Source organism: Dermacentor silvarum, chromosome 1 (assembly GCF_013339745.2).
Source record: "Dermacentor silvarum isolate Dsil-2018 chromosome 1, BIME_Dsil_1.4, whole genome shotgun sequence".
In the NCBI taxonomy this organism is placed as follows: Eukaryota; Metazoa; Arthropoda; class Arachnida; order Ixodida; family Ixodidae; genus Dermacentor; species Dermacentor silvarum.
In genome coordinates, this window is record NC_051154.1 from 303,901,378 (window position 1) to 303,928,949 (window position 27,572).

Genomic DNA, 27,572 nt, shown 5'->3' on the forward strand with positions numbered 1-27,572 from the left:
GGTTCCTCCAGAATGAAATGAAGAGCCGCACGGAGGGCTACCAGTTCAGCAGCTGTTGTTGATGAGACATGTGACGTCTTTAGCTGCATCTTGACGGATCTTGCTGGAATCACCACTGCGGCAGCTGAACTTGTAGGTGTGACTGAGCCATCGACATAAACATGTACGCGGGCACTGTGAACCTCATGTAAAAGTCCTAACGTGGCCTGTTTCAGGGCAGATGACGGCATGTGAGCTTTCTTTGTGATTCCTGGGATGGTGAGGCGTATGTCAGGTTTGTGCAGGCACCATAACGGTGAGGATGGTCTTGCTGCAGGCATGTAGTTCGATGGCAACGAGGTATGATTGGCTGCAATTATACGACTGAAAGTTGTGTGTGGCCTTTCTGTAAGTAAAGATGCAAGATGGTGGGAAGGTAGTCGGGCAACGTGCCGAATATGCGCCCTGAGGGCGTCGGTGGCTAAGTACGTTGTTATTGGGTGGTCTCGCGCAATGACAATCGTTGCCGCCGTAGACGCACACTTCGGGAGACCGAGACACGTCCTTAGGGCTCGAGCTTGTAGTCCCTGGAGTACACGCAGGTTTGTTTTGCAGGTGTTTCCTAGCACCGGGAGGCTGTATCTTGCGAAACCGAGGAATAAGGCACAATAAAGCTGCAGCATTGACCGCACCGATGTGCCCCATGATTTTCCACCGAGGAATTTAAGGAGGTGTGTTATGGTCGTTAACCTCTTCTTTAGGTATGAAACGTGCGGGCTCCATGAAAGGTCGCGGTCGATAATTACCCCTAAAAAGCGGTGTTTCCGTGCGTTTGCAATTGTTTGCCCATTGACACTTACAGAGTAAGGCCTCATTGCCTTCCGAGTGAATGTAACAAGGCAGCATTTCTCTGAAGACAGCTCCAAGTTCTGTTTTCGTAAGTACAGTGATGTTAACGTAGCATTGACCGCACCGATGTGCTGTAACATGTGGAGTACACTTACGGGATGCACTATGTAAAACAGCGCCGGGAAGATAAAGCGCGAACGTGTGCTCGAGTCATATTTTCCCTCATCGCGTTCTTCCTGACGCTATTCTGCATCACACATTCTCTACTACAATTTCTGCACTTCTTTACATTCTGCTATTATATGTATATTCTATAAACCATGGAGCTGAATGCATGTCGTTGTAACGTTGCTAGCTTGCTTTTCTTCTAAGATCGCCTTGCAATTAGAGCAATATCATCGGCTGATATTTTATGGAGTGTAGCTTTGAATTGAGGTATAAATATTTCTTAGACTGTTAGTTGGACTGTTGCAAATGGTGGCTACTCTGATCAGGAGCCCGCTTGTGATATCTTTTCTTTTCGACTGCCCGTCACTGTTAGCACGGAACCTGCCGACATGGAAACGCGCTAACTCGTCAGCCTTCCATCTTAGTTTACTGTCATTTCCTGCGTGGGGTCCCCACAATGTGCCCGTGATGCGCCCCATCGCGGCAAAAGGGGATCATCGAGGAATTCTCCGCCTCCCGATTACGGTGCCTCAATGTGCACCTCCTGCCCCGCCTCCTCATGTTCAAAGGGCGCCGCCTGTCGGGACTCGGCGAGGTTTCTGCGAGAAATGAAAGCAATGCTTTTGCTTCTGCCCCACAGATGGCGCGAAACACTCAGCGCTCGCTTAAATGGCGCCAACTTCATTCGTTAACGGTGCCTTCAGAATTCCCATGCTTCGAACTGCATGGTGCAGAGCTGTTTCTCAAACATAAATCAGGATGTACCGCTTCAAGGGAACCTTTTCGACAAAGGGTCAAACTTCTGAACGCCTTTCTAGCAAACTTAGAGCTGTAAATAGTGAGATCAATGCTTGAGTAAGTGGCTGGTGTAGCTCGTGGGACCGCCAAAAGCACACAGAGACGGAGGCACAACTGTGGCGCCATCTCCTGGCAGCAACGAGGAGCGCCATCAGCGGCGAGACTATGGGCGGCGAGATCCAGGGAGCGTTCCCTCTTGGTGTTTTGCTCAGCTCCAAGTTCGACTGACACTATCAGAAATACGGACGACGGCACAACTGTCACCAAAAGCTCTCAACTTTCTCTGGTCTTAGTGTACGAGACGTACAACGACCACACCAATCTGAACACTGACGGTTCAACCACCGAGTACGGATCTGCGGTATCAGTGATTTTTTTCTGCGAGGATCGCCACCGTACAGTTTATGACATACCAGCAGACCACATAGACAGCCACAGAGCTTGCTGCTCTTCGTAGCTAACTTCCTGTGATTCGTGAAGAACCACCCCAAAAATTGACTGTTTTCTGTAACACCAAGGCAGCTTTGCATTATTTGCATTCCACATTACGCCGCAAACCCAAGGAGGAAATAGTTGTAGAAACTCAAGAGTGCCTTCATCACCTCGTAGACCAAGGACACGACGTCACGTTTCAGTGGCCCCCAAGTAATTGTGGCGTAATGGGCAACGAACGCGCCGATGAAGTTGCTCGATCTGCTCATGAAGAGGGCGTGCATGAACCCAGGCCGCTGTCAAAAACAGATGCAGCCAAACTCCGAGTGGTTGCGAATGATGCCGCACAATTCTTGTGGAACACACCAAGTTTACAGCACACAGGTCTGCATCAACTGGACGCCTCTCTTCGATTTCATCCTTCATCTGGATTTTACCGACGCCAGACAACAGTAATTTGCCAACTGTGCCTTAGTGTCGCTCTCACAAAACCCTTTGCTTTCTGTATCGGAATGGAAGATAGTGCTGCTTGTGACCACTGCGGCTGGGAGGAAGCTATAGAAGTTGTACTTTGCCACTGTCGTCGCTACGGCGCACACAGGGAGTCACCCGCGACCATATTGACGCGTAATAACCTTAACGACCGCCCACTTTCAGAGAAGAGAGAGAAAAAATTTCTATTATATGTAGGGGTTGGGTGGTAGTCCTCGTTGACGATGCTAGAATACCGGCCTGTATACCGCCGTCACACCTGAACTCGGTCACGGCACAACTGAAGTTTTTACATTCAAGTGGCCTATTAGAGAGAATTTGATTCTCCCAGGTGTTCCCCATTGCCTGTATTTCGTTTTCGCGCGCTTGCTTTCTTTCTCCACTATTCTTCCCCTCCTTATTTCCCCTTACCCTTCCTTCAGTGTAGGGAAGTAAACCAGAAGCTTCTCTTCCGGTTACCCTCCTCCCTTTCCCATCTCATCTCTCTCTCTCTCTCTGTGAATAGGGGAAAAAGAATAGAAAGCTCAGTATTGCAGCGATAGAAAGAGAGAAGTGGGTAGAGAAATATTTATTTATTTATTTATTTATTTATTTATTTATTTATTTATTTATTTATTTATTTATTTATTTATTTATTGAGCACATATTATGGAGTGTGACTTTACCGTAGGCATGTATTTTGATAAAAAATATTGTTTTTTAATTCGTCTAAAACTACTTGAGGCACTGCACTACATCTACGTATATTAGCAGACTCCGCTGCAGTGCCGTACTTAGCAATCTGTTCAGATATTTTTATTTCAGCAGACACGCTATGCAGAATCTGATGAAGGGGCATGCAGAGGCTAAGAGCTAAAAAAGCCATAGCGAAGTCCTCTTTTCATCCACTCATCTTTAACGTCAGGCCGCAACGTTCTCTTTTTTACCCCTTACACCCCTGCCACAATGCCTTTTGCAAGTACTAAGCCAAACAGATATGTAAATAAACTAAGATAGAAATAACAAATCGGATGCTCCCTCCTCGTTTGCATCTAAGTCTTTCGTCCTCCTTACTCAGCCCCCCCCCCCCCCCCCGGCCTTTCTTTTTTTTTTTTGTTATGTATATTGTATCAAGATTCGATAACCGAGCGATTTCTTACACTGCATTTTGCTTCGGCGAGGAGGCGTCAGAGAAACGTCATGGCGAAGATACTACAAGCAAAGGTGGCCTGCCAATGACAAGCAGGTATTATGGATGAAAATATTTGAGAATCGGACCCAAGATTCTCAGATATGTCAATGACGCGAAGCTATAGCTGCGTTACACGGCCGCTCGTGAGCCGGTATGCCGCTTCAGCGACGGTATAGAGTGCGTCATATATCCGCCGCACACCAGTAACACTCACCGGTGTGTATGTACGTGTGCTTCTTCATGTCCGACTTCTGATGGAAGCGCTTGCCGCAGTACTCGCACGGGTAGGGCCGCGTGTCCGAGTGGATGAGCAGGTGCGTGGAAAGCGTCGAGGAGCGCTTGAACGTCTTGCCGCACTGCTTGCACTCGAAGATGCGGCTGGGACCCGTGCGGTGCACCTTCCCCCGGGGCTCGCACGCCGCAGCCGGTGCAGACGCCGCGGCGCAAAGTCGCCTCGATACAGGACCGTAGCCAGCTGACAACAGCAGCGCACTCCGAACTGGCGGTAGCGACTCGGGTGGATGGAACCCTTCGGCACAGGTGGGCACGCCTCGCGAGGAGCTGGAAAAGGTGCAAACGAACGAGACGCGAAAATTCATTTAGTATGCATTTAGAGCAACTATATTGTATTCATTTAGAGTAAGGTCGCCTGCAACGAGTTTTTTTTTTTTTCAGTATACAAGAAATCATGCACGGTGAATACAGCAGATGCGATCACCTGAACGGATCTGGGGCCAAATTCACATACCTGTTGGTTCGTAAGCGCCATTCGCCATTGGCCCGCCGCCATTGCTAATAATATGTCCAACATCACTATTGGCTGATATCTGATCAATTATTATTCCACAAAAGTAATTTAACAATTAATAAAAAGTAATTAAATACTTTTACGTTACTTCACACAGAACATTCATTGGCACAAATACACGAAATAGAGCGAGTTGGCCTGGCATCCTTTAGTGCATCCTATGTATCCCTGCACGCGTTGATAATAGTCTCCCACAGTTGTTCTTCAAAACTTTCGTCGGTCATCCTCTGTTGTTCTATTTTTCCAACTTTCTTTTATTTTTGTGGAAGCATCAGCAGCGACTTTGAGACTTTGAAAACTCTCTCCATTTACGTGTTCTAGGGAATGGCGGTGTTGTAACGCGCGAACACCATGCGTTCCAGATCATGGCTTAGCAATGGCGCAATGCTCGCGTTTGTGTCCTCGGTGGAATGACGCTGAGAAACGTCGGAAGGGAAGGACTTTAAGTAAAACGTGAAATATAAATGTGATACCGGCAATACAGGCCGCGTGCTCTGCCGTCAAGATGAGGAAACAAATTCCGAGCTCCCGGACTTGCTTGCCTGAACATGCGCAACCACAAGGATGCTGCATGGCCCAGCCACAGGCGTTACACTTATCATCAAAGTGCTCAAAACTTTGTAGCTCGTTACAGCTTGTGAATAAAATAAAAATAACTAGTTACGTGTAATTAGTTAGAGAAGAAAGTAACTGAATTACAGTGAACGTTACCGCGTACAATATTGGATCACCTACAAGCAAATGTAATTGATAACTAACAAGTAATTACACGTATTTCGTAACGTGCGGGTCTGTTCCGCTCTAACGTCTTTCCAGGAAACACGTTGCCGCAGCAGTCATTTTGTACAGAACACATATTGTGAGATACGTACATGTCTGTGTATGCTGGAGCATAAAAGAAACGTTCCATGGGTCTTCGCGAAGGAGGCTGGGGTCATCTACCGCGTCATCTACAAATCTACCCTTTTTATACTCTCCCCTTTCCCAATAATTAGGCGAAAGTGCCATCCTTGTTCAATAAACTTTCATTACTTCATTCATTCATTCGCCCACTGCCGAACACCAGGGTAGGCTGGCAACTTTTGCTTACGACAGTAATATAGATTGCAGCAGATGAACAATGTTCATAGCAAATGAAGGTGTACGCGTCACCCTTCTGCGACACATATGCTTGATATCAATTAAAAAGTAGCAAAAAGCGCATGTTCAGAATTTTTTTTGTTTTTAACCAACGTCACTGCAAACTGTCTTCAGATGCCCGCAAGTAGTATTTCCTCGCTTTCTTCACAAGGTAATTACGTTCTGTACTTATAGCACAGCAAGACCACCTGCTGTCACTAAAGTAAGCATCATAAACACACATTTAAACGCACTTAAGGTCCACGAATCACATGTGCAGGGATTGCGTGGCACCTGCCCTTACTCCATCCATCCCCATCTTTAAGTAGCAGTCACCTTAAAATAAGTAGTAAGTAAAGCTAAATTAGCATGTCGCACTTCTACAATGCTAAAACCAACGAAGTTACTGTGAGTGGAGGCTTGGTAAGTCAGAAAGCAGGCATAAACAAAATAAAATGCGAGTGGCGATATTAGGTGGCGACACTGCAGCTCTACATGATATGATTTCGCTGGCGAGTGCATGGTGCTATGTAAGTGCTTATGAATAAAGAAGGGTGACATCAGAGACTTTCTGCCTGTTCGTATACTATTCCCGTTAATGGAATGCCGGAAACTAAGATGGAAAGGTAGCGACATTTCGCAAAGCTTTGTTCAACCAGAATGTGTTATGGCCATTTTTGTGTTGCTTGGGCGTTCTTGCCGAAAAGGTGGTAAAATGTCATAATACGTCATTAACTGTTCTTGGTGATGTTTTTAAAGTAGGAACTAAGTAGAACTTGGTGACCTAAATTTTAGTTTCGCGTGCACGTGAGCGTCTCAACATGAGGCTTCCTGTGCTCCGCATCCCTCTAAGTTCGGCGAGCGGTAATATAGCTCGACGGCAACCTAAAACTCTCGTTTGCTTTCGAAACTATACAAGGATTCGATCGAGCAGCTTCTAGTAATTTTTCTCGGCGAAAAAAAATATGTTGCCGAAATACTCGACAATATGATGAAATCCTTGATTTCCCGCTTACGTCAGTATATAGTGCCGCCTGTTCGGCGCATAATTCAATAACGGCGGCTTGACCGTTTCAATCAACGTTTTGCAACAAATTAAACGAAAATTATATTTGCAATGATAAGTTTACCGAATCTAAGCCAATCTAGGTTTTGTTTGCTCGAATGCCACTTTAAGTTACCTTATTAATAGCCAAAGAATCCCCACCTACACCACCCACCCATCAACCATCGCGGCATTTTTTCTTCCTACATATACAGTACTGAATACGATGTTTTTGTGGCACCTGCAAGCTGCTACGCACTATGTATGCGAATCCGAATGCTCGACGTGATATCGAGACTGCTGCCTTAAACAATGGTCGTCTGCTCTTAATAACCGCGGCGCGGAAAAGAGAGAGAGAGAAAAAAAAAACGATATTGAAAGTCTTACGAATCAGTACCTTGTCGTTTCCGTCTTCAAACCAAGAAGAGTCTGAATGGAGTAGTCCGTGAGCACGTTAGGAACGCTGCCACTGGATTCATCGCAAGGTGGAGTAACGCTGGGGCTTCTCGAAACTTCTGTGAATGAAAAATTAATGACAGCTCATCAGTGCGCATGACGCCATATAATCCGTTTTGCCGGAAAACAGAAAAGCTAGACACCGCACAAACAAACTAATTCGGTTGATTTTTATATGCATCCTGCGTAGCCAAATATTTAAACGAGCTCTCTGCTATATATTGGCACAATGGCTACATATCACAGCGGCCTTGCTTTCTGCGGTGGTTGGGCTCAGTGAAATGGACACAAGCACAATGCCAGACAGTTTATTTACTACTTGAGATCAATCAGTAGATCTGTCAATAACGGAAAGTTATAGCTTATGCGTGAACGTATTACCGTGTTACCGGAGAGGTGTACGGCAGCTACAACGCTCGTAGCGCCATCGTGTGACGCGTATTTTATCAGAGGGCACAGAAAACTAACATTCATATTATGTTTAACTGCTGGTGTAAAGCATTGAAGTGACAAAGCAATTAACATGTAGTCCTTTTATGATTTTCCTTTGACAATAACACTCAGGCAATACAAAAATAATTCAAATGCGTTGTAGTTGCACAAAACGTCACAAGATGCCACTACCAGCTTCGCAACAGCCGTCGACGGTAAATGGCAAGATGTTTAAGGACAATCTAAAGCTCTCTAATGTGCATTGCAATTTGGTGCTATTGTGAATGACTGCAAATTTCACATAGCTAGCTATTGGTATTTCTGATGGACACAAAGTCCTGCCTAGAACTTACAGCAACCGCGGTCATATTCTGATGAAAGGAGAATGTGTTTGTTCTCGGTTCCGGTCCTCTTATTCTTCGCGCTGCTTCAAGTTGTGCTAAAAAAATGCGTTTCTCTATTTTGATTTAAGCGTACGATAAGTAATCCAAGATGTTGAAAATTAATCCGGAGCCTCCCAATATATATACGTATCTTGCATAACAGATCAGCAGCATTCGGTCATAAAACATCAAACATATTTGTTCATTATTAAGTACCAATATTTCAGGCACTGAAAACACGCTTATTTTTATTAGCTTTACTGTAAGTCAAAATGCTACGGTAAAGGTGTCATCAGGTGTTGACGTGGGACGACTGTATTTAGATTCTCGCAAAGAGCGAGACTGCAGAGCATGCTTTATCCGAATATGTGCTGATTTCCATAGTTACAATTTAATGCAAATAGTATTCTTACACCCCAGTCACACGGGCATACCGAAGGTCCTTTGATGTTAAGGAGCATAGAGCTTTCAAAGGAACCTTAGTTCAAGGGATATCTATCAGTGCTACACGGTCGCCAGGTGGTCTCCAACTGCGGTGAGCGAACGTACAAGTACGTTCAGAGCTTCCTAAGCCACCGCACGGCAGAGCTGAAGATTGGGGAGATCCAGACTGCAGTATACCACCCTCCCAACAAGGGCACACCACAAGGAGCAGTCATCTCACCCACGCTCTTCAATGTCGCCATGATCGGCCTCGCAAGAAAACTGCAGGACGTAGAAGGCCTCCGCCACGCCTTCTACGCAGACGACATAACACTCTGGACCACAACAGGGTCCCTTATTGAAAAAGAAGAACGGCTGCAAACTGCAGCTGACCTCATCCAAGAATACGTCAGCCAACGGGGACTACAATGCTCGCCCGAGAAATCTGAACTCATACGAGTCTGGCGAGGCCGGGGTAACCACACAGTCCCCACAGACCCAACACGAAAAATCGAGGTACACCTCAACGGGAGCCTCATACCAGAAACGTCATTGCTCAGGGTGTTGGGCATGTGGCTGCAGTCTAACCAGCGTGCTACACACACCCTTACGCTCCTCAAAACCAGTGTCAAGGCGATATCACGCATGATATCCCGTGTAACATCGAAGAATAGAGGCATGAAGGAAGGGGATACACTCCGACTGGTCAAAAGCCTGGTGGTGAGCAGAATCACATACAGCCTGCCCTACTACCATCTCACACAATCCGAGACGAAACAGGCCGACACGCTCTTGAGGATGGCTTTCAAGACCGCTCTCCGCCTGCCGATGAGTACATCGACTGAGAAATTATTGGCGCTGGGGTTACACAACACCCTCAGCGAACTCACAGAAGCCCTTCACGTCTCACAACAACAGAGACTTGCGCGGACTCACACGGGCCGGCAGGTCCTACAAACTTTGGGCTTCAAAGCCACAACACGAACCCAAGAAACCTGCACGATACCTCGTCACGTCCAGGACAGGTATCACATTGCCCCAATACCACGCAACATGGACCCTAACCTACACTCCGGAAGGAGGAAAGCAAGGGCCCAATACATAGAGAAAACATTCAGGTTCGATACCACGGCCCGTTTTACGGACGCCGCTATGTACGGAACGAATAAAAAGGGCGCAGTGGCAGTGGTATGTGACCGCCGAGGCCACGTCACCTCCAGTGCATCGACCCGCCCCTGCACGATCACGGAAGCGGAAGAACTGGCCATCGCGTTAGCCATCCGCGAAGGTCAACACGCAAAAAAACCACTGACGATCCTCACGGACTCCCAGCAGGCCTGCCGCAACTTCCTACAGGGAAGAATCGCAAGACCTGCGGCACAAGTCCTAGCCCAAATACCTAAGGAGGACACTGACGACAACACCATCATAACCATCATTTGGATACCGGGTCACGCTGCCATCACGGGTAACCTGTATGCCGACAGAGCAGCTCGAGAATTTGCATATAACCGAGCACTCATCACGCCGACTGCAGATGACCCTGACCCAGTTGACCCCGAGTATTCAGCAATCCTGAACTACCACAGAGGGAGTCGCTTGCGATATCCCCCACCCCATCGAATACTAAAGACGGAGGATGCCGCTGCCTGGCGTAGGCTCCAGACAGGCACTTACACGAACCTACACATATTACATCGCCTGCACCCCACAGCCTACAGGGACGAATGCCCGTGGTGTGGGGCCACACCAACCCTATACCACATTACGTGGGAGTGCACGCTACACAACATAGAACACCATGACACGAACACCACGAGGGAGCAATGGGAGGCACTGCTGTCCAGCTCGGCCCTCGACGACCAGCTCAAGCTGATCCAGAGAGCAGAGAAGATGGCAAGAGCCAGCGGAGCCCTGGACTAGGGGCCCCGACCATTAGCGATGCCCCATTGGGGCAAGACAAAACTATATTTGAATTAAAGTTTATCTATCTATCTATCCGCTGAAGCTTTTGACAGAAACCGCAACGTACTCCCAAACGTAAAAGTGACGAAAAAAAACACGAGGACACTTTGATGTGGAGCAGCCGATAACCAAATCGCACATGGCACCCATTTTGCTCACGAGGGTTGCAATGTGGGCTTGTTGGTAACGCATCTTGGAGGGTTAACGGCAGCGCGATTAAAAGTACGAACTAAACTTCGATAACAAACACTGTTGGATGTTAGCGCCGTGTCTTTTAATCGCGCTACCGTAAACCCTCCAACCGTCGGTGTTGCTGGTTGTGACAGGCTGTGCCAGCGCTGTTGCACCGGCGCATTCATCACTGAGACTGCGGGTGTCACGAAAGTGTTTAGTGCTTATAAACTTCTATAATATAGTGAAACCTAATTTAATAGGTAAAAATTGAACTTTCGTATTTATACAGAATTTTGTTTTCTTCTGTCGGACGCCCTCTATGCTCAAAAGTATTCCTTTGAGATTTCAAAGGACAAACGCGGACTCCCTTGACTCAAAGCTCCCTTCAACTAGGCCTCCTTTGATGCGCCCATGTGACAGCCGCGTCTTCCCTTGAAGTAAAGGATCTTGGATTCAAAGGGCTTTGAAAGTGCCCGTGTAACAGGGGTATTAGCCTACTTCAGTCGCTTTGGTTCTATATCTAGTCTCTTTACACCCTTCTGAAAATAAAAAAACAAAGAAGCGCGTTAAAGCTTGTTGGGTCTTGGGCGGAGTCGAACTCGCATCACATCGGTTCCTCAAGCACACCGGCTCGATGCTTTAGCGCTGCGCCACGGATGCGCGGGAGCAGCGATGGAGCAATTGTCATTAAATTATCACACAATCTCGGAGGACACACAATCTCGGAGGACACACAAAAGAAGGGGCACTTCGCACGGCTTTGCGGGTGCGCCGTTAAATGGCGCAGCGTGTCCAGACGGATGCGCAAGAGAGGATCCCAGCTGCAACACACGGTGCAAACGCACCGGCGCGCTACAGGGGCGATCTCTGAGGTCACGCAAAAGGAGCGAAATTTGGCGCGGACTTCGCGCGCGCGTCGCTAGATGGCGCAGCGTATCCAGAGGTAAGCGCGAGAGAGGAACCCGGCTGCAGTACGCGGCTCATACGTGACGTGTTTTGGCGGCGGCGATACATTGCTTCTAGCAGTACATTGCTTCAACGCTAATGCATCCGTGTTTACAAAAGGAACTACCCCCCCCCCCCCCCCCCCCCCCGACATTCCACTACCTACTAACATATCGCATATGCCGCCCATTCTGTTTCCGACAGATGACATACTGTCAATTAGAGCACTGCACGGGCGCGGACTTACCCGAAAGCCCGGGCACGGCCCGGCCCGTGGGCCGGGCTCGGGCCGGGCTCGGGCATGGCGTGTGCTTTTTGACCCGGGCCCGGGCCGGGCTCGGGTTTTTTGACGCGGGCCCGGGCCGGGCTCGGGCTTTCTGGTGGTGTGCATGTAATGTGCAGCGAGTTATTCTCGGGCGTCTCAACTCTGAAAAACATTATTTTTCGGTCTGGGGCCAGGTTCGTGCCGGTTTCGAGTCGTGCTCGGGCCGGGCTCGGGCCTAAGGTAAAGGGGTGGCGGGCTAGGCCGGGCGGGTAACGTAGATTATTTCCGTGCCCGGGCCGGGCCCGGGTCTTGCCATAAAAGTTTTGATCGGGCTCGGGCGGGCAGCCCAACCTAAAAACGGGCCGGGCCGGGTCCGGGCTGAAAAAATCGGCCCGTGCAGTGCTCTACTGTCAATCATTGGAAATTATGTACTTCTTCTGGTGTAGACGAAACCAACTCAAAGATTCTAAAGAATACGAAGCATATATCCGCGTCATGTTTCACTCTGTTATTCTCGCAGTCGTTGTCTACAGGTGCCTTACCATGTGATTGGAAAGTGGGGAAGGTTGTTGCAGTCTTCAAAGCAGGTAACAAAGACTCCCCCTTTAACTACTGCCCAATTTCATTAACTAGTGTCCCTTGCAAAATCCTAGAACATGTCATATACTCGCATATTATGAACTTTTTAGACTCGGTAAACTTGTTTCATCCTTCTCAACATGGTTTTCGTAAGGGTCTTTCATGCGAAACATAACTAGCTATCTGCCTTCATGATCTGCACGTTAACCTTGATAACAACGTTCAAGCCGATTCTATCTTTCTAGACTACTCTAGCGCTTTAGACACAGTGCCTCATAACCGCTTACTCATAAAATTATCCCGATTGAACTTAGATCCTCACGTACTACAGTGGATAAAAGAATTCCTAACTAATCGTCCCCCCCCCCCCCCCCAGTTCGTCTTTGTTAATAACTACTCCTCCAAAGCCCTCCCTGTCACTTCAGGCGTCCCTCAAGGTTCAGTCTTGGGACCGCTTCTTTTCCTAGTATACATTAACGACCTTCCTCTGCATGTATCTTGTCCTATTCGTATGTTCGCTGACGACTGTGTGATTTATCGTACTATGACTAACACCTCTGACCAAACATCTCTGTAGCAATGACCTTAATAACGTGCAAAACTGGTGCAACGTCCGTTGGCAAATGTCTGAACCCTAACAAATGACAATTTATTTCAATTTCCCGTCGCCGTCGCAATCCCTATCTATCTACTTAAGCAATCGCAAACGTCCCAGTGGAATCAGTTCTAGCATATAAGTGCTTAGGCATAACCCTGTCCCACAACCTTTCCTGGAATGCGCATGCGACTAACGTAATTTCGTCAGTTAACAAGACCCTAGGGTTCATGAGACGTCACCTTCGTCATGCTCCGCAGCACGTCAAACTACTCGCATACAAATCATTTGTCAGACCACAACTGGAATATGCGGCCGCCATCTGGAACCCTCACCAAGCATCTATCATCAATACACTCGAATCAGTTCAGAATCGTGCGACTAGATTCACCCATTCTTCATATTCATACAGCATCAGCATTTCACGCTTAAAGACAGAATCCAGTTTGTCATCTCTTGCTTTTCGTCGCTATATCGCCACGCTCTCTCATTATCACAAATTCTTTTACAGCTCGCTAAGCTGCCCACCTTACATCACGCCATCATCTTCACGCATGTCACAGCGCACCAGCCATCAACTGCAAGTTGCTCGTCCTCGCACATGAACTGTCACATTTCAGGCTTCATGTTTTTCCTCTGGCTGCCAGAGACTGGAACGACCTACCCTTCAATGCCGCTGCCATCACATGTCCTTCAGAATTCTTGGAAACTATGCAAACTTGTATTTCACCATACCACCTGCATTTTCTTGTGTAAACATGTTAACCACCCCTTATGTAATACCCCGAACGGGGTCTTTAAGGTAACAAAATGAAAATGAAAAATGAAAAAAAAAAAAAAAATAACGTCGCCCGTCATCGTGAGATGGATTCTGCCGGAATTTTTTTCTCGCAATGCAATTATTTGTAATGAGCGTTGGTAATCATAGAAACCACCATGCTAACCTCGCAACTACCAAAATCAATTATTTTAAGGACTTTTATGGCTATCCTATTGCAATTCACTAAAACGTCAGAACATGACTGCCGTTTAGATGCGAGTATGCTTGATGTATAGTGTTTGAACACGCATTTAAAACAGCCTTTAGAAATTAATTTTCATCTCTGCCCTGACCATGTTACCTCTCCTCTTTTTGGGCTTGTTGGGAACACCCAATAACGGCTTCCGTGTCCTCAACAATGCGACGTTGACCGTGCACTTCAGCCCGCTACGAATTCTCGCAAGAACAATGCAGAAATGACAATCCGCCATCAAGCATTGTTCTCCATGTCCGTATTGGTTACTTGGGACTAGGAAACGCGCTCTCTATTGTTTGCAAATGCGTCCCCCGCATGTTACCCTTAAAGCATAACTATATGGGTGTTTGAAATTTTTAGTTAGAACTAAAATACACTGAATGTAGTACGCGATTCCTAGTGTTCGAAAACTGGTTTTAGCTTAATATTCCAAAAGGTGGCAATGGCCAAAAAGAAACAGAAAAGAGCCTTACGTGGCGTATGAGGGATGCCATAGAAAGGATGGACAGTTCCGGAGTAATTGCAGCTACCTTGGGATATTCTAAGTTACAACAAAAGCTAAGCACACTATTGTCTTTTGCTTCATTTATTTTTGCATTTCCTTTCGAAAAAGTTGCCATGTGCACCGTGTCCAATCGTCGGGTTCTCTGCAAAGAATATCGTATCCACGGATCTACTGCGGCAGGTATTTGCACTGTTCGCGCCAAAAGTCGCATTATTACCAGTTCGTCTGCCTGAAGTGTTAGCTGAAATTTGATAACGTCATTGATTTGCAAACGTAACTATCAGGGCGTTGTCACTACACATGTTATTACTTCGACGCACTGACCTTCATCACTTGGAGGAGCAGACCACTTGAAGTCCGGAAACCTGTTTCCAGGCGTAAGCACTGCGAAAAGAGAGAGAAACAAAACAAAACATAAGAAGTCAGAAATTTAAAATTATTCTGATTTGACCTGTTTCAGACAGTAGCATACGGATTTTTTCGCGGTTACGTTGATGATAAATTTGATGGGTTGTTTGATGGCAATTGAGTTTTTCGAACAAGTGAGTGCGTGTGGGAACGCGGCGATTTTCTATACACGACCACCTTTACGGTGTTAGTGAGACACAGGGTGGGATGCAGCGGTTTGCATTTATGACACGATACCAGCTCGCTGTTTTGCGAGATTAGATGACGAAAAAAAAAAAAGAAAGACAAATGAGAGCACGAGGAAGGTAGTGGTGAAGAGCGCAAGAGTGCACAGCTGGCATATTTCGTATATGCACTTCGCAACACGCCTTGCACCTAAATATAGAGCCAGGAGAACAAAAGACCTCGTGAGTAGACATCGGGAAAAGAGGTATTACATACACGTTGCTGGCGAAGCTCCCAAACGATTCCCGTCGCGTGTATACAGGGTGTCCCAGCTATCATGCAGCACGATTTAAAAAAAAAAGAGGAACGGCGTTACGCGAAGCAAACCTAGTGCGTATTGTTTCCAGTACAGTGGAGTAGCCGCCAGTAATTTTTTCGTTACTGAGATTTAATTAGCTAATTGTAATTAATTATCTAACTCGAGAAGTACTGTCCTAATTATCAAAGTGTCAATGAGAAGATTGTAGAGCAACATGAAAAACTCCGAATACAGCTTTCTGTTGCTCAATACGTGCTACATAAATGCGTTTTTCCGAGTGTGAAAGAAGCCCGCGAATAAACGCAGAATTGCCGCGCGCCTGGCCGCTCGAGGCACTTTGCGTGCATTTGTGGGCTTCTTTCACGCTCGGAAAAACACTTTTATGTAGCACGTATTGAGCAACAGAAAGCTGTATCGGGAGTTTTTCATGTTGCTCGACAACTTTCTCACTGACACTTTGATAATTAGGACAGTACTTCTCGAGTTAGATAATTAATTACAATTACCTAATTAAATCTCAGTAACGAAACAAATACTGCCGGCTACTCCAATGTACTGGAAACAATACGCACTAGGTTGGCTTCGCGTAACGCCGTTCCTCTTTTTTTTTAATCGTGCTGCGTGATAGGTGGGACACCCTGTAGATGTCTCTCGTGCGTCATGACATAAGTCGGTACATTTCTGCCGGTTAGAGTAAAATATTTCACCTCATTTTGTTCACAAATGAGCAATGATTTTCCAATGATTTTAGTGGTCCAAATTGAAATGATTCGTTGGTAACTGTAAATATATCTTTGTCTCTGTGTGGACCCTTTTAATAGAAAAATTTTACTCCCAGTTTCTTCACCACAAACGGCTGACAAAAAAAAATTAACAATGGGCTAGGAGATTACCTGCTGCACCTAGTATTGGCTCACTCCCTAGCCGCTACACTTCGTCTCGTCAGCCAAGAGCAACTTCGAAGATAATCCGTATTCAGCGATTTGAAGGCAGCGCTACAGTTCTTACTGTCAGCCCTGCGATGGACCACACGAACAAGCGCGTTTGATATCAGAGACCTCATTGGTAATTTTACCGATAAAGGGCACCGCATTACATTTCAGCGCTTTCCAAGTAACTGCGGCATCATGCATAACGAGCACGCCGATATCGCTGCCTGGTCAGCTTTTGAATACAGCGCGCAGGAATCGATTACAGCTGTTACAGTCAGATGCGGCTAGAATACTTTGCGTACTGGCACGAGACATCACGCTCTCCGAGCAGAACACGCAAAGTTTTCAAAGCAACCAACTGCACCCACAGGATGCTTCGCTCCAACTTCGCATCGCGCCAGGATTCCGCCGGCGCAAGGCTACATGGCTTGCTTTGTCGGAAACGGCTAGGTGTAGCCTTTAGACAATGTTCTGGAATGAGGGATGTATTAGAATCGTCGTCTCCTTTAACCGGGCCACACAATCAGTGCACTTGCTAACGTGCGCAACTATATGTGCGTAATTGTCATCTCGTTTTTTCAGTTTTAGAGCGTGTTCCCCTAAACGGTCATTGACACAGCGACCAGTTTCGCCGACGTAAAACATCCCACAAGACATGGGAATGCAATACACCACTCCAGTGGAACATTTGACGAACGGCGGTTGGTGGTTCGTCAAATGTTCCACTGGAGTGGTGTATTGCATTCCCATGTCTTGGATGTTTTACGTCGGCGAAACTGGTCGCTGTGTCAATGACCGTTTAGGGGAACACGCTCTAAAACTGAAAAAACGAGATGACAATTACGCACATATAGTTGCGCACGTTAGCAAGTGCACTGATTGTGTGGCCCGGTTAAAGGAGACGACGATTCTAGGAAAGAGTAGTGACAAGACAGCGCGCATCAGTTTGGAAGCTTACCACATCAGGAAGTTCGGTAGCAAGTGCTTCAGCACCCCTTCCCTTGCTCTCTTTGACGCTGAATTTTATCTTTTGGATGCGGCTATCGGGGGTTCAGATTAGAAAGAAAAATAATTGTTTGCGTCTTGTTGCGCTTGGTTGGCGTTTTTTGCGCTTGCGTTGTTGGCACGATGTTACCCTTGTTATGTTTTCCCCTTTCCCTTGCTTCACTCTGGCATATATAAGGTGTGCTATCCTTCACAATAAAACCAGTTGTTAGTCAGCGCCTGTGTGTCCGTGTCTCCCTTTTTGTGGTCGTCTGTTTGCGCTGTTACCCAAAGTCTCAAGATGTACCAACTCGGCCAAAAAGAAGTATTGATGAGGATGGATGTATTCTGGGGTTTTACGAGCCGGAACCACGATTTGATTATGAGGCAGGCCATAGTGGGATACTGCGGATTAATTTTGACCACCAGGTGATTGTTAACGTGCTCTGAATGCACGGGACACGGGCGTTCTTGCATATCGCCCCCATCGATATGCGGTCACGACGGCCGGGATTAGATCCCGCGACGTCGTGCTTGCAACGCAGCACCATAGCCGCTAAGCCACCGCGGCGGGTCAACCTTTTGCCTATCGTATTGGAATGGCTGACAGCGCAAATTTTCTTTAATGCGGCGTATGCGAGCATTACTTAACAGTTTCGTCTACGATAAATCCGAAGTTAAATTTAAAAAATAAATTACGGGATCTTACGGGCTAAAACGACGATCTGATTATGAGGCACGCCGTAGTGGGGGACTCCGGAATAATTTGGACCACCTGGGGTCCTTTAACGTGCACCTAAATCTAAGTAAACGGGTGTTTTCGCATTTAGCCCACATCTAAATGCAGCCGCCGTGGCCGGGATTTGATACCGCGACCTCGTGCTTAACAGCCCAACACTAAGCAACCACGGCGCGTTAATGCGAAGTCCGTGTCATCAGCGGTACATGTCCAAGAATATTGGACATTGCCCCTTCGGCTAAGTCGAGCTTCATGGCAGTGCACCAAAACACAGTGGGGACATCTTTAAAAAGATTATATTTCAGAAGGCCGGCCGAATTTCAACAACTTTCAGTTAGCAACGTCGAGAGGGTCGCCCTTTTATTAACTCGCCTATTTATGCGACTTAGTCGTAACGTTCTTGCTGTGTTATAGCAGTGTTTCGGTCAGAAACAATACACTGCTATAACGCAGCGGGAAGGTTAGAAATAAGTGCCGTAAATACGTCCTCTATTAATACGCAAATACGAATTCAACAGACTGCTTGTAAAAGACAAGCAGCCTGTTGAAAAGCCTGGCACTTGCAGAGTTCTCAGAGCAAAAAAAGAACTAAAGCACACGTGCTCTACGCTCACATAGCTCCCACATCTCCAATTCCTTTCCATTGCGGCGTTTTCGTCACTGTTTCACCCTTTAACAGCGAACCACACTGTTCACGTCTCCAGGATTCGTCCGTGAATGTAACTCTAAATGTATGAGAGCCTCTTTTAAAGAGAAGCTTTCCTTGGCTGCCCTGCTTGGTTTGGCGTGGCTACTGTTGCTGACTCGGTGGGTATCTCGGCGGATATATGCGTGACTATATCTGTGAAGGCCATATGGGTGCCGAAAGCCAGTGCCGGCTGCCCGAAAAAAAATGTTATCAGTAAGCTATTCTTTGTTGTGCGTAATAAAAATAAATTGCTGCATAATACCTGAACATATAATGTCGGCTCATATATGTATCTCTAAAACATGCCGACACCGTTCAGGAATAGTGCATTATATTCAACGGCTATTTTGATTTACTCGGTTATTTTTTATTTAGCCGTTTGGTATGCATGTGCCACTAGGTGCGTGCCCATTTATGGCCAATCCTTCTGAATGAATATGTGCCACCGTCACACAAGAGATACCGAATACTTAAATCTAGCTAAAGATGGGCTGCAATTATTTGTGTTAGCTTCACTCTTTCATTGAGAAGCACCATACATTGAATTCATCCTCATGACCTGGTTGTATAGATGTCCCACACTATGCATCCGCGTGATTTGGTGTTTTCATTTCGGGATATAGCTTCCAAGCGCTGTAGTGGATAAACATAAAGATTGCATGAGATTAAAGTTGTGATCGTTTTGGTAGATAAACATAAAGATTGCGGGAGGTTACAAGTCGTATACGTAAAGTAGGCACAATTGTAGGCATTGCCTTTAGTTGTATAGGATTTAACACAGACCGCTTGACTAAAGGCTCACTTAGACTCCAGCATGTGCCTTGGATCGGCCTACTTTTTTTCTTTTCTGTCACGTTCTTTTTTGCTGTACGCGCATCTTCGGCCAACACAACTGGTTTCGCTGCATTCGTTCTTCCCTCTAACCTTCTGTTTGAGCATTTTCGCGTGAATCATTGTGAAAAACTGGCAGTGATCTAATCACATCGGGTCCTCTGCTCTGTCAGTGTTTGGGCGCATGTCTTGGCTCTTGCGCGCACGGGGGAGAACTGCTTGCCATCTTTGCGCGTATAATTGTACACCCATGTAACAGAATACCTATGTCATAGGTCACTAAAGACAAGGCATGTTGGCTTTCTTAAGTAGTAATCAACGCCATCCACTGAATGACAAAACAATTTCCATGTAATAGAGAAGACTAAGCTTTATTTATTTGACATTTTTTGACCTTTTGCCTTTCTTACGTTATTTCTTCTTTTATTTCTGGGCATTTATAAGGCCTTCATGTTCGTTTCTGATACTTGAGGTAACCGGGTCCATAGGTGACCTGTGTTACCAGTATTGTTTAATAGAAAACAACAAAAAGCTTTATTTTATTCAGACCTCAAGTGTGGGAGTTGAACAATACGTGAGACGTGGCTTATAAATACTGCGGTTCTCGGTAAAAGCAATAATGAAGATTCTGCATGGGTATTTTAAGCTGGTATCTATCTGTTATAGAGACATGCGAGCGGGAAGATCGTTCCAAGTCTTGTGCTGTACGCATACAAAATACTGATAGCAGGTATTTGCATGGACACGTTCGGGGTAGGCGACGTTTGCATGGCTGTGGCGAAAATGCCTGAAGGGCTGGTCTGATTAATTAATACTTTGAAGAACTGTTAACGCTAAAAGAAGTGTCTCAAAACTTTTCTTCGTGTATATTTTCTAGTTTACTTCTCACCATGTTATGGACGTTCTACCTTGGGTTTGACCTGGCAGCTTTGCTCTTGAGAGCATAGAGCAAATGCTAGCGCTGTATATCAATTTATTCTCTATATTTTCTCTCTTTTCGACGAAACCGCAATCAATATTCGCTTAAGTAATGACTGCCAGTTACCCGGGTACACGTCGCCACTTGCCTGGAAGCGGCTGCGACTCTAAAGCGTCAGCTAAATGACGTTGTACAGCTGTAGATTCGCATACTGGAAGCAGAGTTGCTGTAATGAGTGAAACATGGTCATTCGGTGGATATTTTTTGCAGTATATAACACGACAGTGAGAACGGTTATTGCATGCGAGCCGCTGCTTTCCCTGTTTCTTGAATCGGGAACACCACGGGGTGGAGTCGATCCTTCCGGTATCAGTTTCTGTCGCTGACAGGACAGTATATAGGAGCACAATATTTGGCTTTTGCACGAAACCCGCTGGTAATATAGCACGTATACCACCAGCATCACTTCGAATGCTAACAAGACTTATCAGAACGCATCTAGCGTTATAAGATGGGAGTGCGATTTGCAATCACTCCGTATATAGCCGTTCTCTAAGCATGGTCTATTCCGAGACATACGCTTTGGGGACTAAACTGGGCCGCGATTGCAAACGGCGTGGAACCTGGAAACGCAGCAGAACAATCCATAGTCGTGTACGACTTGCTCGCGTTTTAAGTTAGGCTGATAGCATACAAACTGTTGTCTTTTTTTTTCTTTTTATTTATCGTGTTTTACATTACCACAGCCTGCCCTGACATTTGTTATAGTGAGGCATAAATTAATAAAATAAGAGCCTCTGCACTGACAGTCGCTCTCGTGAAAGACGGTGCCAACTAAGCAGAAGCATTGTTCCTTCCGAAGCATGAACTCAAATGTACAGATGGACCTCGCGCCATGCCTCGCACGGGTCCACCCCTCTGCGTCGCTTCACGCGCCTCAGCCATTTTACCGGCAGTGATGCAGTGACGAAGCTCCCTTGAGCTTGAAAAGAAGTTTGCGTGCACAGGCGCTGTGTGCAAACTCATGCGGATCGGAAAGCTGGGTCTTACGGTGCCTCTTCCCAGCTGTAACTTGGCACCAGCGTATTCAATGCCATCTGCGGACACGGAACAGGTGGTCTCGGGCACTGGTTTCGCAAGCGCCGTAGCAGAGAGCGCAGCGTGCCCAACAGGCGTGGTGGAGCTAGGCCACACCGCTTGGTTCTCCGCTTCAAGCGAGCAACGGGCTTCTCGTTCTCTTTCAAGCGCTGATTTGCGCAAACGTTAAGCTCCCGCGAACAGAGATTCCCAGTGATGTGGCGCCACACGTGCCTGCGTAACGTATCAGGAGGATGAGAAAATGAAACAAATCAACGAAAAAAGTTAACAAAAAAAAAAGATCGGTTCGTCTGTCTTGCCATCTGTGTCTTTTACTTTTTATCATCATTGCGTGTATCTGTGTATGTAGTTGTGGAACGCGCAGCCATAAACGTGCCGTTCTCTTCACTGCACGCAGCGCAATTTTTGCGACGTCGCTGCATGCAGCTAAATTACAGAGCAGATATATATGTCTAAATACGTGCTACATTAATTTTCGAGATGACTGTCAAAAGGTTGAATACGTTCCTCTCCTCCAAAAGAATAGCCTGAAACAAACATTTCACGTCGTCTCCTCGCAAGAGAGCTAGCACAAGAATAATTTTGTTCTTGTACGTCTTAATCATGCATACAACATGCCCCGCTTTTAGTTTTAATTTTGAACATATCAGTCTATAATTTTCTTGAGAAGGTGGCGGAGACGGGCAATACTTAAGCTGCATGCCGCACATCCTGGTGAAATGATATCTAAAATTCACTGCAGACAATTTTTCTTTCTTTCTTTTTTTCCAAATCCGGACGGGAGCCCTAAAATGCAGCACTAAAGTCAGAAGTCAAATGTCGGAAGTGCAGTGGTTGATGGGCTGTGTTTCGTCGTACCCTTTGGCACTAATGCACGCGAAATAGTGCGCGTTTCATCGCACTCAAAGACCAAAGGGAAAGTTTTTAACTCCTTTATTAGGGAGTCACTGTTTGTGCCATATTTATCTTTTTTTTAGGGTTATTGTGAAGCCCCCGACAAAGCGCGTTTATTTTGCTCATTTGCGTTGAGAGTGAATGCACAGCGTTTGACAGTGTGAGTACACTGTAAAAAATGAGAATTTAAATTGGTATGTGCATTTGCTCCCGCACAAACAGTCGTTGACACTCCACTGTTGTAAGAATATGACAATGCATGCGCGCGCTCATGGGGAGAACTTATTTGTGAAACTGATCAGCGGTGCTGATTCCTGATAACGAAGGCGTCTTAGGAGATTCGCAGTAACCCGCTGTTGCGGCCAATTGCACATGTATACAGCCAGAAAAAAAAATCTAGGTTTGTAAGAGAGCATACATTTTAACAACGTCACGCAGAACGTTCTCATTTGTCGAAGCACTGGCTGAGACGCAGACAGTTTAGCTAGCAAACCTCCTCGTTTTGCCCCTACCTGTATTTGTTCCGTGTATACTCAGCACAGGACTTAGAATAACGTTCTATAAAGAGAAATAGTATAGTTATAAAGAACATTTGTTCGCCAGGAAGTTCTAGAGCGAAAACTTGGTGACATCGCGACACGTTTCTGTTACAATAAAGTTCCCTCTCGTTGATCTCTTGCACAGTGGCTTGCTTATAAGCAGTCTACTTCGAATATATGCCTCGAAGTGTTACTTCGAGCGCAACATGTACGCGGTTGCTCCTCGTAAAGCAAGCGATGTTCAGACCATCGGCGTGTTATGGCGCCTCGAAAATGGTATAGTTCTCTCCGTACGGATGGTTCGAGTTGTAGTGCAGTCGGGTAACACGTTTCCCGGCGGTTCTGGTCGCTTGGAACAACGTTAGCAAATAAAGTTGTCCACGAATCAGAAAGCGATTTTCGCATTACTTCCACGACTTCAGGAGGGAGCGCCTGGAAAATGCCTTTAGTCAAGGGCCTGCTTTTCCAGCTTGACACGTCCAGTGCAGCATGGAATCAGTGCTCCTCTCGTCTATATAATGCCAAACAAGGTTTTCCTCGACACTGTGAAAGCCGCGCTTAGATAAAGATGAGATAAAGACCGCATGTTCCAATCCTTACACTGACGGTTCACCATGGTTTTGGTTCTTCCTTGTGGATGATTTCCCACTACGGTTTCATCAATGCTTGATTCGCCCTTCCTTTTAATTGGAAAAGTTAAAAGTCTGTGCTTTGATATTCCGGAGGGAAGGGGGGGGGGGGGGGCGGCCAAAGCAACTCGCCACTCAGGGCAGCGCGTTTTGTTGAGGTTGGTACGCAATAACTGCAAGGAGCTGTTTCTGCATCATTGAAAGAACACGCGTGCAGCTAATTGTCGCTGCTCGGCCAAGTTACAGATGAACAACTCGCTCTCCCACTGAGAATTTCGATGGCGCTGCTATCCGCGGGCGTGTGGGCGCGTATCACGTGACATGTTTCATATATCGCGGGCTTCGTCTCTCTGCCGGAAAGATAAACACGCGATGTGTACCTTGCTGGATACATCTAATTTTACCCTCTTGCGATGCTCTACAACTCCCAAATTGACCGTTGATAATTAGAACAACAGGTGAGAAGTTTTCTAATCACTTTTAAATAACTAAATGAATGTCAGGGGCTAAAATTTTACTGGCGGTTTTTGAACAGGACTGCGAAAACAATGTACATGGTCTTATTCGCCATAGAATTATCCGTTTTATAGCTTCGCGCATGATAGCTGAACACCCTATTAATTTACAGGGGGTTATATAATGGTGCAGAAGATATACATACCATATTTGTGCGCCAATATATCCTATCACGTCAATGAACAAAATATATATACTAGTGACTCGCTACTTTCTGAACGTGCCCGACGACTACTATTGCCGAAAACAGAAACAATAGGGCTGATCTTTGCGCATTTAACAATGCCTGCTGAGTCACGTACCGCTGAGTTTGTTAGTTGTCTTCAGGACGCGAGAGTTCACGCCCTTACCATTATGTTCCTAATAGAAACAGGAAGAGAGCAGTGTGGATCAGAGAGCAAATGGGGATAACCGATGTTCTCATTAACATTAACAGAAAAAAATGGAGCTGGGCAGGCCATGTAATGCGTAGGGTAGATAACCGATGGACCATTAGAGTTACAGAATGGGTGCGAAGAGAAGGTAAGCGCAGTCGAGGACGGCAGAAAACTAGGTGGGGTGGTGATGAAATTAGGAAAATTGCAGGTAGAAATTGGAATCAGCTAGCGCAAGACAGGGGTAACTGGAGATCGCAGGGAGAGGCCTTCGTCCTGCAGTGACATAAAAAAAATAGGCTGATGATGATGATGATGATGATGATTATACTTCACCTCGCTCTAACAATGTCGTCGGTGCGGAATAAGGATTTTGTAGAAGCTCCGCCGGCACACTATACAGAAAATTCAGTCTCACTTCTGTATACGGTTCATCTGAAGGCGTCAACACAAATCCTTCTCGCCACTCCATGCTGGCAGTGTTCTGAACATTTTCTTTCGGAGCCTCCTCAGCGTAGGGTAGCAAACCGGATCTTACCCTCTGATTAACCTCCCTGCCTTTCCCCTTTCTTTTCTCTCTCTCTTTCTTTCGGTGCTCGTTTGTTTCGTACATTCGTTCAATAAAATTTGAATGTACAAAAACCTAATGTTAAAAAAAGGTAAGCTACAGGCCCTATAGCCGGTGAGGGATTATGTTGCAGTATTATTAAATATCAAACTGGCAGTCTTTGCGATTGCTTCCCATTAGGAGTGAAATGTTATCGTTTTATTATAGTTATACATCTAAAGAACAGTGAGCCATTTAAAAAGATTAACGAAATATTTGTCAATCCAACATGTTCCAGAATCTATATCTGTTATCTCGAATCTCTACTGAATCCTTGAAAGCAATGGGGAACACGTTTTAAAACGAAGCTTTCTATGTCTCACTGATTCGTCCATGAGCGCCGAAAACGCACTGCAGGAAAGCCAACTTACACATTGGATATATCTGCGCACACTGCGCATCTGCGCACATAATAGAACAATGACGCACGATATACGTATCGTAGAACACTACAGTTTACACTCGCAGTTGTACCGATAAGAACAATGGGAACTGCAACGCCACACTAGCCAGACGAACTGTATATATCTGCTTCACGCAATGCATTCCCGGCCGTCACCATGGCTTGGCCGCGGGTGCAGCGCACGGCAGAAGAAGAGGCTGCCGTACGTAAGCGCGAGCGCGAATCTAGCGTGCGCGAGTAAAGTTATAAAACCTGCACACTCTTAAGGGAGTAATTTTGTCTCGTTTTCTGAACTCTCGGCGCGCGCTAGTTTTCCGACAAGATGACGTGCTTGAACGCACATGGCTCCTTCCAGTGGGCACGCAGCGTTCACTGACGACGAGAAAGCGAACGAGATTCATGAGGATTAATATCACGGGAGAAAGTTACACCTTAGACTACTTACGATTCTTAAGAGCGTAAAGCCAGCTTGCATACAGTGCGACGAGCGCCCCGCTGCTATAGCTCTGCATCTTATGCTGATGTATTAGCTCAGTGCCTTCGATAACATTGTTCGTTTTGACGAAGTTCTGAATCACGCACAGGAGGCAGAAGCCTTTCGTCGCCGGTAGAAAGTGCAAAACATTAAAAAAAAAAACTCTCTTTGTTGGCTACCGGAAGTTTCGAGAGAGCTTATGCACAAGTAGGCCGCCTTAGCAGGTGGTAAACTGTCGACTGCAAAATACTACAAAAGAAAAACACAAAGGAATGTCGCAAGAAAGACAAGTCCGCTGACACTTTAGTGCAGTATTAGCACCACACCCTACGATTCCGATCTCCATAACTAAGACGCGAGGAGAATTTTTTTTTTTCGTGGCTATAGTGTTCTAAAATCTTTTGCATTGCGGTGTGATTTTACAGAACAGCGTTAAATGGAAGTGTGAAGTTGCACATCGATTCATAGCTGAACATACGTTTTCGACTAATTCGTTTTCCTGGCCGACAAGCATCGTAAGGAGCTTAAATAGCCTGTTATTGACGTGCCACCACCACCACTACCACGGCTTATCTCAGCACCTGCGCTGTATATTGTACATACCGATCATATTTTATAAACTTCTAAGCATCGGCAGAGTTGCTAAAGTCCATCAGAATCAGTTTACCGGTCGGGTTGTTGGACTTTCTTCTAATATTTTTTGTAGCCATTCGGAGGGATGAAGCCAAAACTCTATACGAGCACAGAATCAGATACAAAATCCTCCTTATGAAAAATTGTCTCGGAAGGAGTGTTCGATACAATCGGAACGATGTTTCGACAAGCTGTTCAAATATCCGTAACATCATCCACCTCAATTCGGACTCCGCATCGGCTGGGTTAATTTCCAGCCCAAGAATATCGCTCGCTCCTTAGTTTTGGTGTCTAACTGTATTTCGTAATTAAATCTGTGTAAGAAACATTGGCGACGTGGGTAATGCTTACTATTCCTCCTCTCTTAGCTATATGCAAGAAATTGCACAACTCAAAAGCACATAGAAATGAAACAAAAATTTGCCATGCATTTTCACACAGTTTGCATCAATATTCATGCACGCAAACTGCAGTGCGTTGCAGGTACTACCGACAACGAAAGTTAAACGATGTTCATGTACAATTTGTTAGCTACAGCATTGTTAACAACACGGAAAGAAGCGACAGTTCTAGTCGACATGCAGGGCTGTTGTGCAAGTAGCGGTGTGCTCAAAGCACACTGTCGCATATCAGTGAGCAAGCGTCTTTGGATAAACATTTTAGAGGGTAGCACACCCGCTGCGTGACCGCGGTTTTTGATGACCACATTAGATAAACCCACCAACTAAGCGCAAAATCCACTTAGGGCACCTTGTCCACGTGGCAGCACAATATCATCGTCAGATTAAGGTGTTAGTAGGTGTTAACAAAAGAGCCGTTT

The 27,572-nt window shown here is 46.0% G+C and overlaps 1 protein-coding gene across 1 annotated transcript in view; it reads right to left on the reverse strand.

Moving 5' to 3' along the window:
* Window positions 1-27,572, reverse strand: part of LOC119437265 (zinc finger protein Gfi-1b-like) — a 38,959-nt gene that overhangs the window by 9,916 nt on the left and 1,471 nt on the right. The window contains exons 2-4 of the mRNA XM_037704304.2: window positions 14,924-14,983; window positions 7,259-7,376; window positions 4,104-4,450 (exon numbers count right to left, since the gene is read on the reverse strand). Coding sequence (XP_037560232.1) covers window positions 4,104-4,450; window positions 7,259-7,376; window positions 14,924-14,983 — 525 coding nt within the window. The remainder of the gene's footprint in view (window positions 1-4,103; window positions 4,451-7,258; window positions 7,377-14,923; window positions 14,984-27,572) is intronic.